The following is a 20882-nucleotide window of genomic DNA, read 5'->3' as shown; positions in this document are numbered from 1 at the left end:
GGAAAAGGAGTACGTCAAGGCTATATATTGTCACCCTACTTATTTAACTTACATGCAGAGTACATCATGAGAAACACTGGGCTGGATGAAGCACAAGCTGGAATCAAGACTGCCAGAAGAAATACCAATAACCTCAGATATGCAGATGACACCACCCTTATGGCAGAAAGTGAAGAAGAACTAAAGAGCCTCTTGATGAACGTGAAAGAGGAGAGTGAAAAAGTTGGCTTAAAGTTCAACATTCAGAAAACTAAGATCATGGCATCCGGTCCCATCACTTCATGGCAAATAGATGGGGAAACAGTGGCTGGCTTTATTTTGGGGGGCTCCAAAATCACTGCAGATGGTGATTGCACCACGAAATTAAAAGACGCTTACTCCTTGGAAGGAAAGTTATGACCAACCTAGACAGCATATTAAAAAGCAAAGACATTACTTTGCCAACAAAGGTCCGTCTAGTCAAGGCTATGGTTTTTCCAATAGTCAGGTATGGATGTGAAAGTTGGACTATAAAGAAAGCTGAGCACCAAAGAATTGATGCTTTTGAACTGTGGTGTTGGAGAAGACTCTTGGGAGTCCCTTGAACTGCAAGGAGATCCAACCAGTCCATCCTAAAGGAAATCAGTCCTGGGTGTTCACGGGAAGGATTGATGTTGAAGCTGAAAGTCCAATATTTTGGCCACCTGATGTGAAGAGCTGACTCATTTGAAAAGACCCTGATGTTTGGAAAGATTTAAGGTTGGAGAAGAGGACGACAGAGGATGAGATGGTTGGATGGCATCACCAACTCAATGGACATGAGTTTGGGTAAACTCCAGGAGTTGGTGATGGACAGGGAGGCCTGGCCTGCTGCGGTTCACGAGGTCGCAAAGAGTCGGACATGACTGAGTGACTGAACTGAACTGAACAGGTTACTCATACACTAAGAAAGACAATTTAAAGGATAAGACCCAATTTAAGGGGTACAAGTCTAAATGAGAGAAGTTAATGACTGCCTTGATTTTCATTTCTATTCTTCAACTATTTAAAACCTTATTTGAATATTTTCTTTTCTTGAAGGATAGAGGGGATAAACTAACCAAAACTTTCCAGTAACAACAATGCTGGATGTCATGTAAAATGAATAGTAAACTTTTAAAAATGCATCCATGTGCTGCCAGTAAGGAATAAGCAGTGTTCACAAAAGCAAGAACAGAGTAAAAGTAGGAACCTGGATAAGCAAGCAATACACTGAAGCCAATGTTTACCTTGAGGCTACCTATAAGACAAGATGCTTATAGTTTTCAAGAGCTTTAGCTTTCAAATGTCTTTGAGGCTACAAGGACAAGAGACACAGGCCAGGCTCCACCATAAGCTGGGACTTCAAAGGCTATGGCTGCAGTGTAACTGGGAATTAAAAACAAGTCAGTTTTTGTGCTGCCAAGGAACAAGGTAGACCACCCACCTCAACCTCCACCCAGCTCAACCCATGGCACTGCAGGGAGAGGAGAGGCATGAGATAAATCTCCTCTGAGAACTCTTCAGCATAAGCTAGTCCTAACAAAGAGAGGCCAGATAAGCAACCTGAGATAAGCAACAAATCTTCTCCAGAAGAACTTCAACTTAAGAATCTCCACAGTCTCCAAGAAATATAAGCTCATAGTCAAAATGGATGAAACACATGTGACTAAGAGTCACAAGAGAAAGCAAGCATAAATGACAGCAAACACACACATGTAAGTAATTCAGGTACTAAATTATCTGCTGTAGAATAAAAAATAAGCATGCTGAATATGTTTAAAGAAATAATAGGACTGAAGATACAACCAATTCCCTCAAAAGAAACTACTTCCAAAATAAGGAAAATATAAACATTAAAAGGTAAAAACTCAGTAGATTGAGCAGATTTCAAAGAAAAAAGTAAGAACTAAAGATATTACCTAAAAAGCAACACTGACACAATAAAAGGGCTCTACATAAAGTTAACAGAAATGGAAATCTAGGGAAATTCTAATATAACATCCAATCAGAGTCCTACAGGAGAAGAGAGAATGGGGCAAGGGCAATATACAAAGACATACAACTTTTCAGAACTGATGAAAAACACCAACCCAAAGATTCAGACAGATCTACAATTCCCAAATTCTATAAATAAGAAGACAATCATATCTACACATATCACAGTGAAACTGTGGAGTATAAACACAAAAAGAAGATACTTAAGATAGTCAGAAAGAAGAGAGAGATAACTTTCAAGGGAACTACAGTTATACTGACAGATGACTTCTCAATAGCAATATAAGAATGAAGAATAAAGAGAGTAGTATGTTTGTGAGTAAAAATACTGACTATATAAAAATAACATTATTTTATGGGATTAAAAATTTGTCACAATAGAACTAAAATACAAAACATCAGAAGCATAAATAAAAAGATCAGTTACATTATTTTAAGGTTTTACATTATTTAGAAGGATGTTTAAAATATTGATTAATATTTGACTTTGAAAAATTAATTATGCATATTAGAACTTCTTGGATAAGAGCATATTATTAATGGATCTGACAACTTTCAAATTATAGAAGAAATTTAAAACAAAATAAAACCAAGAAAAATATGAAGAAAAAAACACCCAAAACAAGGCAGAGAAACAAAAAAAGAAAAAAATTACAAAATGATATAAATAGAAAGTAGAAATTTAAATGATAGGAATACAGCCAAATGTAATAATTACTAAAACTGTAAAGAGATAAAATGCTTCAGTTAAAAGGTGGAAGATCATCAACTAGATTAACAGAAATTCAATTATATGGGGCTTACAAGAGATACACTAGCATTAAAAAGATATGAAGAGGTTGGAAATAAGAGAATAGAAAAAATAAGGTGAATACAAAAATAAAGCTGCTATTATTTTACGTGTAATAATATCAGATAAAACAAAATTCAAAAGAGACAATACTAACAATAAAGAAAACTACTGCTACTGCTAAGTCGCTTCAGTTGTGTCCGACTCTGTGCGACCCCATAGAGGGCAGCCCACCAGGCTCCTCCGTCCATGGGATTTTCCAGGCGAGAGTACTGGAGTGGGGTGCCATTGCCTTCTCCAATGCATGAAAGTGAAAAGTGAAAGTGAAGTTGCTCAGTCGTGCCCGACTCTTAGCGACCCCATGGACTGCAGCCCACCAGGCTCCTCCGTCCATGGGATTTTCCAGGCAAGAGTACCGGAGTGGGGTGCCATAATGCAAAAGCAATGTACTAGGACAATATAACAATTTCAACTTGTATGCTCCTATTTGCATACTTTCAAAGTATATAAAGAAAAAATCAGTATGGCTAATAAGGAGAAATAGACAAATCTATCATCAGTTGGATTTTATAGCACATCATTTGGAAACTAGATAGTTCATGCAGATAAATCAGGATATAAATGATATCAGCAACATAATTAAAAAGCTAGATCCAATGGACACATATAGTGTACTGTACCCAATGAACAGCACTCTTGCTATATATTCACAAAATTTATAGCAACTTTATTCACTACTGTTAAAGCAGAAACAACCCAAATGTACATCAACTAAGACACAAACAAAATATGATACATATTCGTATAATGGAATATTATTCAGCTATAAAAAAGGAACTAAGTACTAATAAAGGTTATGACAAGAATGCACTTTGAAGAAACTGTGCACAGTGAGAAAAGCTAGTCATCCATACCGTTCAGGATTCCATTTATATGCAAAGCCCTGAAAAGGGAAGTCCATACAAAAGGAAAGTAGATTGCAGAAGCTAGAAGCTAGGAGAGGGGGAAATGAAGTTATGCTTGTTAATGGGCATGGTTTTCTTTTTGAGGTAATTAAAAAATTCTGGAGTTTGACAGTGGTGATGGTTGCACAACTTTCAAATATATTAACCTCCCTCCCCAAATTCTACACTTTAAAAAGTGTGTGAATTATATCTCAAAGAAAAAATACATACACACAACATTAAGAATTAATTTAACAGTATTTTTACAGAATCTAAATAAAAAAAAAAAAACATTTAAAGCTTTGCTAAAAAGACAAATGAGTGAAGATGTACCAAATTTACAGACCGGAATAATAAACATCACGATTATGTCAATTCTCCAAAACACAATCTACAGAGTCAATGCAATTCCAATACAAACTCAAACAATTTTTTTGGTGCTTGTTGACTTAACACACTAATATTAAAAAGTATAAGGAAAGGGCCAAGAATAATCAAAATAGTTTCCCTGCCAGACAAGAAAATTATAAAATCAAAGAAATTAAGGTAGATATAGAATAGCCTAGTTTTAGATAAACTGGCCAGAACAAGAGGAACAGAATAAAGACCAGAAAGAGACCCACAGCACCTGGAAGCAATGCCAGCAGTAACAGCACAGACAAATGTGAAGTGAATGGCCATTTCAAGGTGCAGCTTATACCTGTGGAAAAAGCAAATCCCTAGCTCACAGGAGACACACTCAATCCTGGGTACACTAAAGGCATATATACGAAAGACAAAACTATTAAACTGTTGGGAGAAAAGAATATCTTTACAATCTTTGTGGAGGAGAGATTTCTGAAATAAGACATAGAGAAGGATAAAACACAAAGTTAAAGACTAAGAAATCTGACTATTTTAAAATAAAATTTTGAAAAACTTCTGTTCGTCAAAAGACGCCACAAAGAGTGAAAAAACAGCCACACCGTGGGAGAGGATATTTGCAACACATATAACCAAAAAAGGATTAGCACCTAGAACAAAAAAATTTCTAAAAATAAACATGAAAATCACAAACCCAAGAGACAAACGGGTAAAAGATTTGAGCAGACACAGAAGAAACAACAATGGTTCATAATCATATTAATCTTCAGTTTCTTTACTAAGAAGAGAAATACAAACTCAAACTATCAAATGAAAAATCACTACTTACCTATCAGACTGATAAATATTAAAAAGCCACACAATTATCAAATTGGATATCTTCCAAATATGATGCTTTCTTACCTTATAATAGGCCTTTGCATTGTTAAAAAGCAGCTGGAAGTCAGCAGTAAGCAGATTAACATCATCATACTCTTCCATTTTTAGTTTCTGTTGGATTTTCATCAAGTCAATGGGCTGAGAAACCACTTCATAATAGTCTGGTTGATTTCTGTCAATAATTTAATGATTTTCAAAAAGTAATAATCAAAAGCCTATAAAACGTTATGTCTCAAAACTATCTGTGGTAATGCCCAACACTCCCAAGTAAGAGAGCATACTAGACTTACTCCCATGATCAGAACTCAGAGGGAATAACAAAAGTAAGATGAATACGCATGCCCTTTTCAAAACACCTATTAGTGATTAAAAAAAAAACCCTAAATTTATTATCTGTAATGGTCTCTTATATGCTAAATATTTAAGATTTAGGGAACCAATACTAAAACCATGTCAATGGTATCTTCTGCAAAATGAAAATGACTTACCTTTCGTGGGGTTCAAAAAAACAGGTATGCTTCAAAGCATTTTATAAACTTACAAAATGGACTGTCCTTCTTCAGGTAGTGACCACAGAACTTTCTCTGCCAAGTGCTATCAAGTGCCTAGTATATATGGTGCTCTAACATCAAGTACTTAAGTTACAAAAGAAAAAGATGAGGCCCTTGGCACAAGAAGCTTACCAAAGATAAAAGAGCATAATACACGAACAAACATGACTAAACTATATTTAAAAAAAGGCATGGGAATGATAAACACAAAATTCAGGATAATGGTTATCTCTTGGAGGGAAGGGGACACTTTAAAGGTAGTTATAATAACATTTTAAGTTGGCTTTTGGTTCATGGATGTTTATTATTATTTCTTCTGGCTTTTTTCAAAAGTTCCACGAGACAAGGAAATCTTCTGAAAAATTACCTAATCAGCTATTGTTTTTCAATTTTCCCTCAGGGGTAGATAAAACTCATCCTAGATGTGTAAGAGGGTAAGTTACAACTATGAAGAACACCATGGTTGCTAAGACACATGTTTCAGTCATGTGCATTTAATTTTTAAAAGCTTTTCATATTAACATAAAAATTTCAAGCATAGTACAAAAAGCGTTTTTTTCTGAACCATTTGAGAGTAAGCTGATGAAGAATTTAGTGTGTTTCTCCTACAAAAAGGGACTTCAGGACTTTGCTGGTGGCATAGTGGATAGGAATTCACCTGCCCATATAGGGGACACAGGTTTGATCCCTGGTCTGGGAAGATTCCACATGCCACAGAGTAACTAAGCACGCGTGCCACAACCACTGAGCCTGTGCTCCAGAGCCCACGAGCCACAGCTACTGACGCCGGCATCCTACAACCAACAACGCCCTCACACCTAGAGCCTGTGCTCCACGAAAGCAGCCTGCGACACGGCTACTGTCCCCAAGCCCTTTCCTGTGCGCCCATCGCATGTCTCCCTTGCAGATTCCTACCCTTGCTCAGCCTTAACTAATGACTCTAGATTGAACTCTATAGAAAGGAAAAGGAAGAACAAATTAGGTTTTTAAAAACCCTTATCAAGTGTTTACAATTTTACTGATTTATAAAATTAAGTCTGAGGGGATAAAAGGAGCATTCAATCTGCTCTTCAAAGAGTGTAAGAACATAAAAGTCTCAGCGAGTGATCAGATCAGATCAGTCGCTCAGTCGTGTCCGACTCTTTGCGACCCCATGAATCGCAGCACGCCAGGCCTCCCTGTCCAACACCAACTCCCAGAGTTCACTGAGACTCATGTCCATCGAGTCAGTGATGCCATCCAGCCATCTCATCCTCTGTCTTCCCCTTCACCTCCTGCCCCCAATCCCTCCCAGCATCAGAGTCTTTTCCAATGAGTCAACTCTTCGCATGAGGTGGCCAAAGTACTGGAGTTTCAGCTTTAGCATCATTCCTTCCAAAGAAATCCCAGGACTGATCTCCTTCAGAATGGACTGGTTGGATCTCCTTGCAGTCCAAGGGACTCTCAAGAGTCTTCTCCAACACCACAGTTCAAAAGCATTAATTCTTCGGCGCTCAGCCAGTGATAATGAAGACCTAATACCAATGCTGCCAGTGGTACCAAGGGACTTTCTCAGAGCAAGCTTTAGGGCTGTGTTCACTTGATATCCAAAGATGGCTCTCTCCACCTGGCCCTCATGGGCCACAGTGTACTGTTTACTGAGGCTGGGCCTCAACAAACCCTCAGGCGATCATCTGTAGACAACTGGGAATCCGTTAAGGACACATAACCTAGAAAGGACACTATATCTCGGAAGCCCTGCAAGGGGGCTCCTCACAAACATTTTCAGAATTACCACACAGAAAAAAAGGACCAGGATCCAAACATTCCACGCTACGTAATTTGGTCAAAACAAGGTCCCCCCACTTTGAAAACGAAACAGCCCTGATTTTCCCCACTTAAATCAACATACAGAAAGCAAAGTAAAACCTCGGACTTCTCTGGTGGTCCAGTGGTTAACATTTGCAATGCAGGGGACACGGTTTCCATCCCTAGTTGAGGAACTAAGATCCCACGTGCCACAGAGCAACTAAGCCCACAAGCCACAACTACTGAGCCAGAGCACTCTGGAGCCTGTGTGCCTCAATGAGAGATCCCACATGATGCAGCTAAGACCCGACTCAGCCAAATAATACTAAAAAAAAAAAAAGTAAAAAGAAAGAAAAGTAAAATCTGTCTATATTCATCCCGAGTTTAAGAGCTGTAAGTATTCTCCCAGACATTTGTGTACACATACATATGTACACAGAGGACTGTGAAATACATGTCTGAACAGATTTTCTCTTTCAACAATAGATGAGGGCACCCTGCTGTAACATGGCCACAGCATAGCCAAAGCATAGCTAAGAATTTAACCAGAAAAGTGAGAACTAATCTGCCTGATGTACAGAGCCTGCTGGCTACACCTAAATCTATTTTCCCTCCTTCCCAAGATGACAGCATTCTAAGCTGCTGCCTGGGTACTAAAGGCCAAATTCTTAAGTCTCGTTGCAGCTAAGTTCTGGTCAATGCAAGAGCTGAAGTGTACCATGTCCAGGTCACTTCCTTAACACGCCTTCTTTTTCATACGGGGTGGAAGGTCATTTTGGTGGTGCACCACCTTAGACCATGCAGCCAAGGGCGATACCCCAGGCACAGCAGAATAAAGAGACAGAGAGTATCTTGGCCCTGAAGACCTCACAGAATAGGACATGTATCTGAGAGAAAGCAATTGTTCTTGTCTCAGCCTTTGCTAATTTAGATGCCCGAGTATCAACAGCCTAATATACTAATCAAAACAAAGTCTCAAAAAGAAATTCACAATTGTGTGGCTCTGAGTGATACTACAATACTACTTATGAGAAGAATACTACTTCCCACAAGCTCTTGAGAAAGCACGCATTGCACAACAGAGGAGGGGCAGAGATGCAGGTAGGCACAGCCCTGGGGGACAGCAGTGGCGCTCTGAGGTACCACATCACCAAGGCTAGAAGACAGTGCTCCAGCACCCAAGGCCTGTACCCTCGGCCCCTCAGCTGGCAGCAGAGAAGTGAGTGGTCCTGTTCCATGAGGCACATGGGCACTGCATTCTGTATATAACATACTGGGTAAGAGAACAGGCTTTAGAAACAGAAAGACTTGAGTCTGAATTCTGGTTACACTTAGTAGTCTGAGAACTTGTACAAGTTATCACTTCTAAATTGTGATAGGAATACTGCACAGGTTTAAACAAGCAATAAATACAGGCTTTTACTATGATAGGCTAATTAAATGACAACTTTTAAAAGACTATTACTGATGAACCAACTGAAATCTGGATAGTTACCTCATTAGATAAAAAAACCTTCTTTTCTGGCATGACTAATTTACAGAGCTCTCCTCACTCGGGATGATGACACTACATCCTTGGTGGCTCTTAGAAGTGAGAGGCTGCCTTCAGCTCAACCTAGAGCTTGTTGGCTACACACTATGACATCAACATTCATGAATGGATCTAAATCTTTAATTAACTCATTGTATTCATTTCCTTTTGTTGCTACAGCAAATTAACCACAAAACTAATGGCTTAAAGCAACACAAATCTCTCATCTTACAGAAATCCACAAATGGGTCTCACTGAGTTAAAAGGCAAGGTGTTCACGTTCCTTTCAGAGGTTCTTGAGAATTCATTCCCTTGCCTTTTCCAGCTTCTGGAGGCCATGTGCATTCTCTGGCTTGTAGCCCCGTTCCTCCAAGTACAAAGAAATGAGCACAGCATCTTCACACCTCTCTGTGACTGATTCCTCTGCTTCCCTCTTTCCTGTTTAAAGATCCCTGTGATTATACTGGGACCATCTGGATAATCCAGGATAACTTCTCCAACTCAAAGTGAGTTGACTAACAAACTTAATTTCTCTTTGCCATGTAATCCTACATATTCATGGAGTCCAGGGACTAGAAGACGGACATTTTTGGGGGGGTCATTATTCTATTTATCACAGTCATTTATGTTTTCAGAACAAATAACTTCAAATGTCAGAGTCTGAGAAGAACAGTGATATTATTTTGACAGCAAGAGAGGAAGGCTGCTCTAGTCAGGGAGAGTAAGAGCTCCACAGGGAAGTGTGTGCCAGGTGCATACTGGGACCAGCAACTTGTTTTTGCTCCACTGGACGACAGAAGTCAAGCCCAAAAGTTAGGGAGAAAAGAGAGAAAGCGAGGTGAAAATAATCACTGTGGCCTCTGCATATTGTGAAAAACTGATCCCTTTTAACTATGATAAATGTAACTTTGCTGCTATTCTAAAGGCCATTAAATAATTTTTAAAAATGTGTTCCACTCTCAAGGAACTAGATAAAGAACAAACTAAACCCAAAGCTAGAAGGAAGGAAATAATATATAAAGTAGAGATAACCATCGAGAATAGGAAAAAAACCAACAAAGTTGAGTTGGTTTCTAAAAAAGATTAATGGAATTTACAAACTCTTAGCTAATTAAGAAAAAAAGATTAAAATAAAATCAGAAATGAAAGAGGGAACATTTCAACCAATACCACAAAAATAAAAAGAATTGTAAGAGATTAGTATGAACAACTGTACACCAATAAGCTGGATATCCTAAAAGTAAGGGATAAATTCCTAGAAACATACAACCAACCAAAACAATATGAAGAAAACAGAAAACCTGAATAGACATATAACCATTATAGAGATTGCATCAGTAATCAAAAACCTCTTGGCCTAGGAGAAAAGTTCTAGAAAAACCCTACACCTAATGGTTTCACTGTTGAAGTTCACCAAACATTTTTCTTGAGAAGAACAATTCTTCTCAAACTTTTCCAAAGGGGAGGGAAATTTTATTTATTCTGTGAAGCTAGTAATGCTCTGATATCAAAACCAGACAAAGACACTTCAAGAAAATTACAGAACAACATCCTTTATGAATGTGGTGTTGATGCAAAAATTTTCAACAAAATACTAGTGAAATGAATTCAGCAGCATGTTGAAAGGATTATACACCATGACCAAGTAGGATTTACTCCTGCATTGCAAGGATGATTCAATTTATGAAAATTGATAAAAGTAATGAATCATAGTAACAGAATGATGGAAAATAACCACATGATCGTCTCAACTAATGCCTAAAAAGCATTTGATAAATGCTTTCATGATAAAAACTCTCAAAAAAGTAGGTATAGATGGTAACTATACTACTTCAACAAAATAAAAGCCATATATAAACAGCCTATAGCTAATATGATACTTAAAAGTAAGGACAAAGATGCTTGCTCTCACCACTTCTTTACTGGAAGACCTAGCCAGAGCAATTAGGCAACGAAAACAAATAAAAGGCATCTAAATTAGGAAGAAGTAAACCGTCTTTGTTTACAGATGATCTCATATGCAGAATACTCTAAAGATCCCACACAAAAAAACTTAGAATAAATGAATTCAGCAAAGTTTTAAGATACAAAATCAACACATACAAAAATCAGCTGCATTTCTATACAGCAACAGTGAACAATCCAAAATGGAGCCTCAAGAATAAACCTGACCAACAAGATAACAGACTTAAACACTAAAACCTGCACATTTCTATAAGAAATTAAATAATACACAAATAAATGGAAAGATGGGCTTCCCTAGTGGCTCAGCGGTAAAGAATCCACCTGCCAATGCAGGAGATGTGGGTTTAATCCCTGAGTAGGAAAGATCCCCTGGAGAAGGAAACAGCAACTCATTCCAGTATTCTTGCCTGGAAAATCCCATGGACAGAGGAGGCTGGCAGGCTACACAGTCCGTAAGCTTGCAAGAGTATGTCACAACCTAGGAACTGAACAACAACAAAACGGAAAGACAACCCATGTTCACGTATTGGAAAACATAATATTGTACACCAATACTATGCATAGAACCAATGTAAAACCTAACAAAATTCCAACAGCATTTTTTGCAGAAACAAAAAAACCCATCCTGAGAAAGAAGAAAAAAGCTAAAAGACCATACTAATCAGGGTTCTCTAGAGAATGAGAACCACTAGGAGTTATACACACACATACACACAGAGAAAGAAAAAGAAAAAAGAGAATAAGTATCAGATCAGATCAGTCGCTCGGTCGTGTCCGACTCTTTGCGACCCCATGAATTGCAGCACGCCAGGCTTCTCTGTCCTTCACCAACTCCCGGAGTTCACCCAGACTCACATCCATCAAGTCAGTGATGCCATCCAGCCATCTCATCCTCTGTCGTTCCCTTCTCCTCTTGCCCCCAATCCCTCCCAGCATCAGAGTCTTTTCCAATGAGTCAACTCTTCACATGAGGTGGCCAAAGTACTGGAGTTTCAGCTTTAGCATCATTCATAATTCCAAAGAAATCCCAGGGCTGATCTCCTTCAGAATGGACTGGTTGGATCTCCTTGCAGTCCAAGGGACTCTCAAGAGTCTTCTCCAACACCACAGTTCAAAAGCATCAATTCTTCGGCGCTCAGCCTTCTTCACAGTCCAACTCTCACATCCATACATGACCACAGGAAAAACCATAGCCTTGACTAGACGGACCTTTGTTGACAAAGTAATGTCTCTGCTTTTGAATATGCTATTTAGGTTGGTCATAACTTTCCTTCCAAGGAGTAAGCGTCTTCTAATTTCATGGCTGCAGTCACCATCTGCAGTGATTTTGGAGCCCAGAAAAAGAAAGTCTGACACTGTTTCCACTGTTTCCCCATCTATTTCCCATGAAGTGATGGGACCAGATGCCATGATCTTCGTTTTCTGAATGTTGAGGTTTAAGCCAACTTTTTCACTCTCCTCTTTCACCTTCATCAAGAGGCTTTGTAGTTCCTCTTCACTTTCTGCAATAAGGGTGGTGTCATCTGCATATCTGAGGTTATTGATATTTCTCCCGGCGATCTTGATTCCAGCTTGTGTTTCTTCCAGCCCAGCGTTTCTCTTGATATACTCTGCATATAAGTTAAATAAACAGGGTGACAATATACAGCCTTGATGAACTCCTTTTCCTATTTGGAACCAGTATGTTGGTCCATGTCCAGTTCTAACTGTTGCTTCCTGACCTGCATACAGATTTCTCAAGAGGCAGATCAGGTGGTCTGGTATTTCCATCTCTTTCAGAACTTTTCATAGTTTATTGTGATCCACACAGTCAAAGGCTTTGGCATAGTCAATAAAGCAGAAATAGATGTTTTTCTGGAACTCTCTTGCTTTTTCGATGATCCAGGAGATGTTGGCAATTTGATCTCTGGTTCCTCTGCCTTTTCTAAAACCAGCTTGAACATCAGGAAGTTCACGGTTCACGTATTGCTGAAGCCTGGCTTGGAGAATTTTAAGCATTACTTTACTAGCGTGTGAGATAAGTGCAATTGTGCAGTAGTTTGAGCATTCTTTGGCATTGCCTTTCTTTGGGATTGAAATGAAAACTGACCTTTTCCAGTCCTGTGGCCACTGCTGAATAAGTATTAGAACTGGCAATTACAGAGGCCAAGAAGTCCCAGTATCTGCCAGCTGGAGACCAGGAGAGCCAGTGGTACAATTCAGTTTGAAAGCCCAAGAACCAGGCACTCTGATGTCCAAGGACAGATCAATGTCTCAGTTCCAACAGAGAATGTATATTCACCCCTTCTCTGCCCTTTTGTTCCATCCAAACCCTCAGGGGACTGGAAGATACCCAGCTCCATATGGTGAAGGCCTTTTTTTACTCAGTCTAACTGTTCAGATGTTAATCTCTTCAAGAGACATTCTCACAGACACACCAAGAAGTAACATTTTACCACCTATCTGGGCATCCCTTCACCCAGTCAAGTTGACACAAAAAATTAAGAATCACAGAGGACTCATACCTTCTGATTTAAACTTACTACAATACTGCAAGTGTCAGTGAGAATGTGGAGAAATTGTAACTCTTGTACATGGTTGGTGGGAATATAAAATGGTGCTATAATTATGGAAAACAATATGATGATTCCTAAAAAAAGTAAAAATAGAATTACTATAAGATCCTACTATCTCACTCCTGGGTATATACCTAAAAGAACTGAAAGCAGGATCTCCAAGAGGTATTTATATTTGCAGTCACCTTCACTGCAGCATAATTCACAATATAGCCAAGAAGAGAAAGCAACCCAAGTGTTTAACCAATGAATGGATTTTTAAAATGTGGTATATGTATACAATGGAATATTATTCAGTCTTGAAGAGGAAGGAAATCCTGTTGCGTAGTTCAACATGGATAAATCTTGAGGACATTATACTAGGTGAAACAAGCCAATTACAAAAGACAGAATACTGTATGATTCCACTTACATGAGATACCTAAAGCAGTCAAATTCACAGAAATACAAAGTGCAATGGTGATCGCTAGGGGTTGGAGATGGGGGAGGGGGGAAACAGGGAGTTATTTAATGGGCATAGAGTTTCAATTCTGCAACATGAAAAAGCTATGGAGATCTGCTATGTAACAATACACTTAACACTTGTGGAACTGTACATTTAAAAATGATTAAGATTGCAAATTTCATATTGTATTTTTTTGACAATTAAAACTTTTTCTTTAATTAAAAAAAATTTTTTTTAATATGCTTCACTATATCTTAACAGCTGAAACTAAAATCTGGACCCCAGTATCACTTAAGCAAATCCTTCCAAAAGAAAGCTCAATTACTAAACACTTTCAACAGTGACCGAGGACCAAACTCCTCCCACTCACCTTCGTTTTGGTGCCCTAATGAAGAGCTCACAGAGGAGCCTGCCCTGCTCATCCTTATAGTCTCGGATGGTGTTGTAGAGTTCATGGCACACAGCAATCTATACATAGGAAAAGGAGAAAAATCACCAGAAAATTGATCAGAAAGTCATGGTAGGCATTAGGATTATTAAAAAAAAAAAAAGCCAGGAGAAAGGATGAATCCCCAAATTCCCACATGGGAACCCAAATCTGAAATAGGCTGACATTATCTCTCCTTATTTAAGATCATTTAAATGATTAAATCTGTCATCAGAATGTGGTACTAGTGCCTTTTCTTTTCTTTGAAACCGAATCAGTTCATACCACCCTTGCTTAAAAAGCATCCAGCAGAGGGGCTTCTTACCAGCCAGAGAATAAAATCTAAACTCCTAACACTGCCCACAGAGTACGCAGGGTACACTCCGGCTGGGCAGACTCTTGCCAGTTTCCTTCTCCCTCTTGACCCTCTCTGTAATCACAACACATCAAACCCATTCCTGAGCCAGCTCCTTGGTCTGGAACATTCTTCCCCAGCGCTCTGCAGGACTGGTGCCTTCTGATCACAAAGAAACCTTTCCTGAAGATATGGCCAAAACAGCCCGGATCATCCAAACTTTTCTTCATAGCATTCATCAGTAACTGAGGCTACTTTTTTATTTATGTGCTCATCTGTCTACATTCTGCTTCTCCAACACTAGCCTCTAAGTTTCACATGAAAAACTAGCTCACCTTACACATGGTTATATTCCAACTACCACAAGAGAGCTTGGCACAGGCAAGCACAGTTACTCAAGTGACTATATGACAAAAGAATATTCTTTATTATTTCATAATATTAAATTATACTACTACTGTAAGGCTTTTGGCTAAATATTTTCGTGAAACAAAGATTAAGAAGATCAAACCAGAGGAAAAAGAAGCTGAAAGCCCTTGCATCTTAACAGCTTATCATTACAGGAAGGGTAGGGAATCGTGCAGAAGGCAGAAACTGTGATTCAAGTTACTTACAGGGTCTACAGTTGGAAGACTGGAAAGTCTCCTCCTTTTCCTGCTTGGGCCTGGTGTAGACATAGAATGGTGCCCATCATCAAAGTCCCCACTGACACTACTGGAAGGGGAGGTAGCTCTTCTTCTCTTGGAACCCATGGAATCCAACTTCTTCTATAAAGAAGAATTAGCCATGTTCTTAAATTGAAATTTATGCTCTGCCACCAAGCCCTCAGCTGGCCACCTGCTACCAAGCTTCAGATATGTTCACTGTTGCAAAGAAGCTTAACTATGCTTTTTCAATGCAAGTCCTAGACCTTGCTTTAGCCCCTTCACTTATCAGAATGCTACACTTTCCACTGGATGGGACAAATTCAGCAAAAGTATACTCATCTGTATTTACCAATTTTGAATGACAACCACTTCTGGCCCCAAATTTACCCTGGAATGGAGTTTGAAAATCCACATAACACAGTACACCCACATATAATGGTGTGCTGGCATACTGCCTCAGGGTCAGAGACCCTAAGGAGGTCAGCTCTGGAGTGAGCAGCCTCATCTGTTTTCCCCAGAGTTCCTTACGATTATGACCACTTTCTAGGAAGGCCAGGATGAGTGTGTGTGTCGGGGGGAGACCTGCAGAAGCAGACTCTGTGGCAAAAGAGTAGGGGGATAGAGGACCTTCTAGCATTTCAGATGTACTCTAAAATTAACACACTGAAAATAAATTTTCTCCACTCAGTAAGGAAAGCTTCACAAGACATAACCCAGAAAACACTCAACTTGCCATACCTATGCTAACTAAAGTAGCAAAACTCCATTTGGAAATTTTTCTGTCAATTCAGACTAACCTTTTCAGTTCTTTGAGGTATTCTATCCCCATGAGCTCACTACTTTACATTTCAGTAGAAGATCTGGAAGAATACCTCAAAAATGAGATTTTAGGTCCTCCTTGGCCTCCCAGAAACATGTAAATATTTGCTCTAGTTTTAGGCAGGCTGCTAAGTAATCTTTACACAACTTTACTATATATATTTGACTATAACATAAAAAATGCAACCACTGAAATGACCTGCTACATCGAGAGGGAAAGGATATATACCCAAGAAAGTCCTACAATGCTTATACAATTTAACAACAGTATCAAATAAGATACTGTAATTTCAAAGGTCTTTCTCTAAATAAAAAAGAAAACACTGACCCTAGGGTCTCTTATCAACATCCAATTTCAGGAAACAGACACCAGCAGCTGAAAGAATGGGTTGCCAGTAATATGGAGAGAAAAACTAGGGATTTGCAGGGAATAAAAAACAGGAACAAAACAAACCAACAAAATAAAAATTCTGGTAGCCAACTAACAAACAAAAGAAGTCTCTCATCTCTTCCCCTGAACTACAGCCCACATGGTGTTTAAAAACTGAGTCTAATATCATACGGTTCCTTCCTCTAGGACTTAGTTTGTTATACAGTGTATTAGTTTGCAATTGGCTACAACTGGCTAAGGCTTCAAAGGACTTAGGCCAAGGCCAGCCAAGTTTTGTTGATTTTTATTTGTTTTATAAAAGGCTGATAAAGTGGCCTCAGTTGAGTAAGACGCAGAAACTAAGGACCAAGCTTTTATAAACAATCTATGACAAGGACTCAAGTGAATCTGATGAACATAAGGCAGGACTCTATGAAAAAGATAACAAAATTTAAGAAAGGTAGAAGGGAAAAGCCAAAGAAGGACAGAAAAGGGAAAGGATGTAGATGATCAGTAATTTACCAGCTTTACCAGAGCACAACCAGCTCCTCGAAAAGCCAGTCTCCTCATTATGTCTGAAGGCCAAGTGAAGCCACAGGGAGAAAGCAGGGCTTTAGAAGTGCTGATTCAATGTTAATGTATTCAAAACTGAAAGAGAAGAACAAGGCAGAGAAGGGGGAAATAAAAAGAAGGGTCAAAAGGAGTAAAAATGATTACGAATAGGCAGAAAACATTCAAGCAGAACTGCTAAAGAAAGATAAGAGAACTGGAGAAAATAAGTGTATCAGTTCTCCTGCACCAACCAAACTTCTGCAAAGGCTCAGGCACTAACAGTATCTGATATTCCTTCCATCGTAACACCAAATGCTTTTCACATGCTTAAAGATGTCTCACTGAGGTTCCCCTTTACTCACATGGAATGACTGTCAATTCCAGGAACGAAGCATGCCTGCCCAACTGCCCCCTAGTCAATAAGAGCAGAGTTCAATCACAGCTGGAATGGAGCATGAACACATGTGAAAGGCTCACATGAGACACCAACTGTTAGCAAGCTGGAACAAACCAAGAATGGCTTATGGTGAGCAGTCTGGTAAACTCCTCCCCACCAAAAAAATCCAGAGAGAGACATTTCTTTCCAAAAGTCCTATCAGCATTGAAAAGATACTACACACAAATTTAGAAAGGTTGTTTCTGTTTTTTTTTTAAGCCTTTCAACCAATTGGGAGAAGGTCAAAATTACTTTTATAAATAACTCACTGAAAATCAAATAACAAAAAACGTAAATCACTGTGGGGGAGAGGGCGTGGTGTACGCTGTGTGTCTGTTAGTCGCTCGGTCATGTCCGACTCTCTGCGACCCCACCGACCACAGCCCGCCAGGCTCCTCTGTCTACGGGATTTACCAGGCAAGAATACTGGAGTGGGCTGCCATTTCCTTCTCTGTGTGTATCAGTTCCGTTTAGTTGCTCAGTCGTGTTCAACTCTTTGCGACCCCATGGACTGCAGCACCCCAGGCTTCCCTGTCCATTACCAACTCCCAGAGCTTATTCAAACTCACGTACATCAAATCGGTGATGCCATCCAACCACCTCATCCTCTGTTGTCCCCTTCTCCTCCCACCGCCAATCTTTCCCAGCATAAGGGTCTTTTCTAGTGACACAGTTCTTCGCATTAGGTGGCCAAAGTATTGGAGTTTCAGCTTCAGCCTCAGTTCTTCCAATGAATATTCAAGACTGATTATAGTCTAGACCATATATTGTCCAAAATAACTCCAATCATTAATTTACTTTGATAACAACAAAAAGATTCAACTTAAGTATAATTTTCAAATATTTTGTCATTTAAAGAACACATTTTAACATGTACTTTGAAAGTCTGGCAAGAAAAGCAATGTGCCCAGGTGGGTGGGAGGAGCAACAAGACCCAAGCTCAGAAGTGAAGACTAATAAGAGAAACGGGTCTTCCTTCTTTAATGATTGGTTTGAGGCTGGGTCACAACCTCTCAGATCTGTTTCTTCATTTCTAAAATGAAAACAGTAATGTATATATCAGGGTTCAGTGGTAAAGAATTCACCTGCCGACACAGGAGCTGCAGGTTCGATTCCTGGGTCAGAATCCCCTACAGAAGGAAATGGCAACCCATTCCAGTATTCTTGCCAGGATAATCCCATGGACAGGAGAACCTGGCAGGCTACAGTCCATGGGGTCGCAAAGAATCAGACACGACTGAGTGAGCACACATGCAAAGCGTACATATCTCCCTTGGACTGTTTTGACAATGAATGTACATGAAATCACTTTGAAATGTCACAAGGGAAGCCTCTGAAATATCAAAGTGCAACAAAAATGTTAAAACTTAACTCTAGGATTTCATTCTCCCTTGTGCACAAGAAAAGCAATTTATCCATTTTTGTCACCTGACTTATAGCACAGTTTCAGTGATCAACTAATCTATTTAACAAATGTAGTAAAAGTGCACTTAAGTAAAATATTAAAAAAAAAAGTTTGTGTAGTTTAAAAGGCTTGTGAGCATCCATTCAGCAATTATTTTTCTATAAAGAGAAAAGGAATACATTCTGAAGCTTAGTTACAACTTTTTAAATGGCATTGATTACAGTCACATGTCCAAAATCTAACAACCAATGATAAATTACAGTGGACAGTAAAGAATAACTTTACAATGTGCAACCGGGAAAAAATTACTCAGTATAGCCAAATGGTGTATTCTGACAGTTTATAGACTTTTACTACTCTCCTGTATTTCCAGTGATTCTTAGTGCCGTAATTTATCTTTAACACAATAATCTTGGGGAAAAAATCACTTATAATGCTGTGTGTTAGTCATTCAGTCGTGTCCGACTCTTTGCAACCCCAAGGGCTGTAGCCCACCAGGCTCCTCTGTGCATGGAATTGTCCAGGCAAGACTACTGGAGTGGGTTGCCATTCCCTTCTCCAGGAGATCTGCCCAACCCAGGGATCCAACCCGGCTGGGTCTCCTGTATTGTAGGCAGATAGCGTTCTCAGCTTTCAGTATTTGTTCTATGCCTGGCTGCCTTTTTAAAAAACTTTCCTGTGAACAAACTATATGTATTATGTTGCAGCCTGTGTTTGCCTTAGAGAATATTCCTGAATCAACATTCCCGCACATGATGTTCGAAGTCTTGAGACTAGCCTATCACACAGATACAGCAATGTACTAATCTTAGGGGTTTGGATAGAACATTAATACTTTAGGTATTTCGGACACTCCCAAAGCCCAAGAGGTCAAACCCTTCTATTTATCCACAAATGTCTGTTACTGATTTGACATACTTTTTCAAAAAATAACTTTCAATTTTTAGACATAAAAGCAGAAATATACTGCTCTTTTGTATTGAATCCACTTTGCTTCTGAATTGTACTTGGGAAAAGAGCTCACTACTAAATGGAAAAAAAACCCTAGAAATCACTGAGGAGGGATAATTTGCTGGAAAACAAATTAACAGTAATGCTTTATACTCCAACACATGTTCCTATAGTCGTAGTAATAATTTCTATATTCACTATACCGTGTATTCGTCATTTGTTTTTCAGGATTCCTCCTTAATTTCTGCCTATCTTTCTTCACCTTTAAGTCACCAATATCTATCCTATAATAACGAAACTATGCTTCTTTTTCAATAAAAAAATTTTGTTGAGATGGAAAATATTAAAACCCAGAAATGTACACAATTTTAAAACCTCGAATCTTTGTGGTGTTGCACGGAAAAAAATTATATCTGCCCTCCATGACAAATACAACTCCCACTGATTTAAAAAAACACTCAGTCCGAACAGTCATCTGGAAAGTATTAAAAAAAAAAACATCTACTAGGCGAGTTTGTGTCTGAACCGTCAAGAAACGACAACAACAAAAAAAGAAGCCCTTAACTGCTGAGGAAATGTAAGACTTTCCCAACCTGTCACCGGCACGGGGAACTAAGGGAAACGTTGACAGCTTTGAAGTTGCCCGCGACGGGAGCTCGGCCAGCCGCGGGGGGCGGGAAAGCGGGGCGCTGGGAGCTTTCGGACCGCGGCGCGCCTTTGTCCCTGGCGGCAGGTGCGGCGAGGCTGCCGGGCCTGTCCCGAAACCCCGCCGCCGGGCCACGCCCCGCGCTCCCGGCCCGACCGGCGCGTCCCCACCATCGGGGCGGGGCCTCCGCCGCTGCTCCCGCCCGCCCGGGCCCACACAAAGGCCCGGCAGTCGGCCGAGAGGAAGCGGCCCCGCCCGCCCCGGGCCCGGCCTTACCCAGCCGCTCCGCCGCCTGCAGCCCCGGCCGCCGACCGCCGCGCCCCGCCCCGTGGAAGCCACGGCTGCTGCTATTGCTCGTCCGGCCGCGGCCGCTGCCGTCGCTCCAGCACCCGCCGCCCTCACCGCCCTCACCCCTCCCGGTACCGCCGCAAAACCAGTTCCGCGGCCGTCGAGCGAACCCGGCTCCGC

The 20882-nt window shown here is 39.9% G+C and overlaps 1 protein-coding gene across 42 annotated transcripts in view; it reads right to left on the bottom strand.

Moving 5' to 3' along the window:
• PBRM1 (polybromo 1) overlaps positions 1-20777 on the bottom strand; it is a 106906-nt gene extending 86129 nt beyond the window's left edge. For 11 of the 42 annotated variants that reach the window (XM_061396743.1, XM_061396744.1, XM_061396753.1 and 8 more), the window contains exons 1-5: positions 17339-20353; positions 16947-17072; positions 15203-15355; positions 14177-14274; positions 4996-5143 (exon numbers count right to left, since the gene is read on the bottom strand). In XM_061396743.1, coding sequence (XP_061252727.1) covers positions 4996-5143; positions 14177-14274; positions 15203-15355; positions 16947-16994 — 447 coding nt within the window. In that variant the 5' untranslated portion in view covers positions 16995-17072; positions 17339-20353. The other 31 variants (XM_061396748.1, XM_061396756.1, XM_061396757.1 and 28 more) reach the window with 17 other exon arrangements.
• Between the last annotated feature and the right edge of the window lie 105 nt (positions 20778-20882).

The sequence above is a fragment of the Bos javanicus genome, chromosome 22, assembly GCF_032452875.1.
Source record: "Bos javanicus breed banteng chromosome 22, ARS-OSU_banteng_1.0, whole genome shotgun sequence".
Taxonomy (NCBI): domain Eukaryota; kingdom Metazoa; phylum Chordata; class Mammalia; order Artiodactyla; family Bovidae; genus Bos; species Bos javanicus.
Note: the sequence above shows the minus strand (reverse complement) of the source record. Positions and strands in the feature narration are given on the sequence as shown.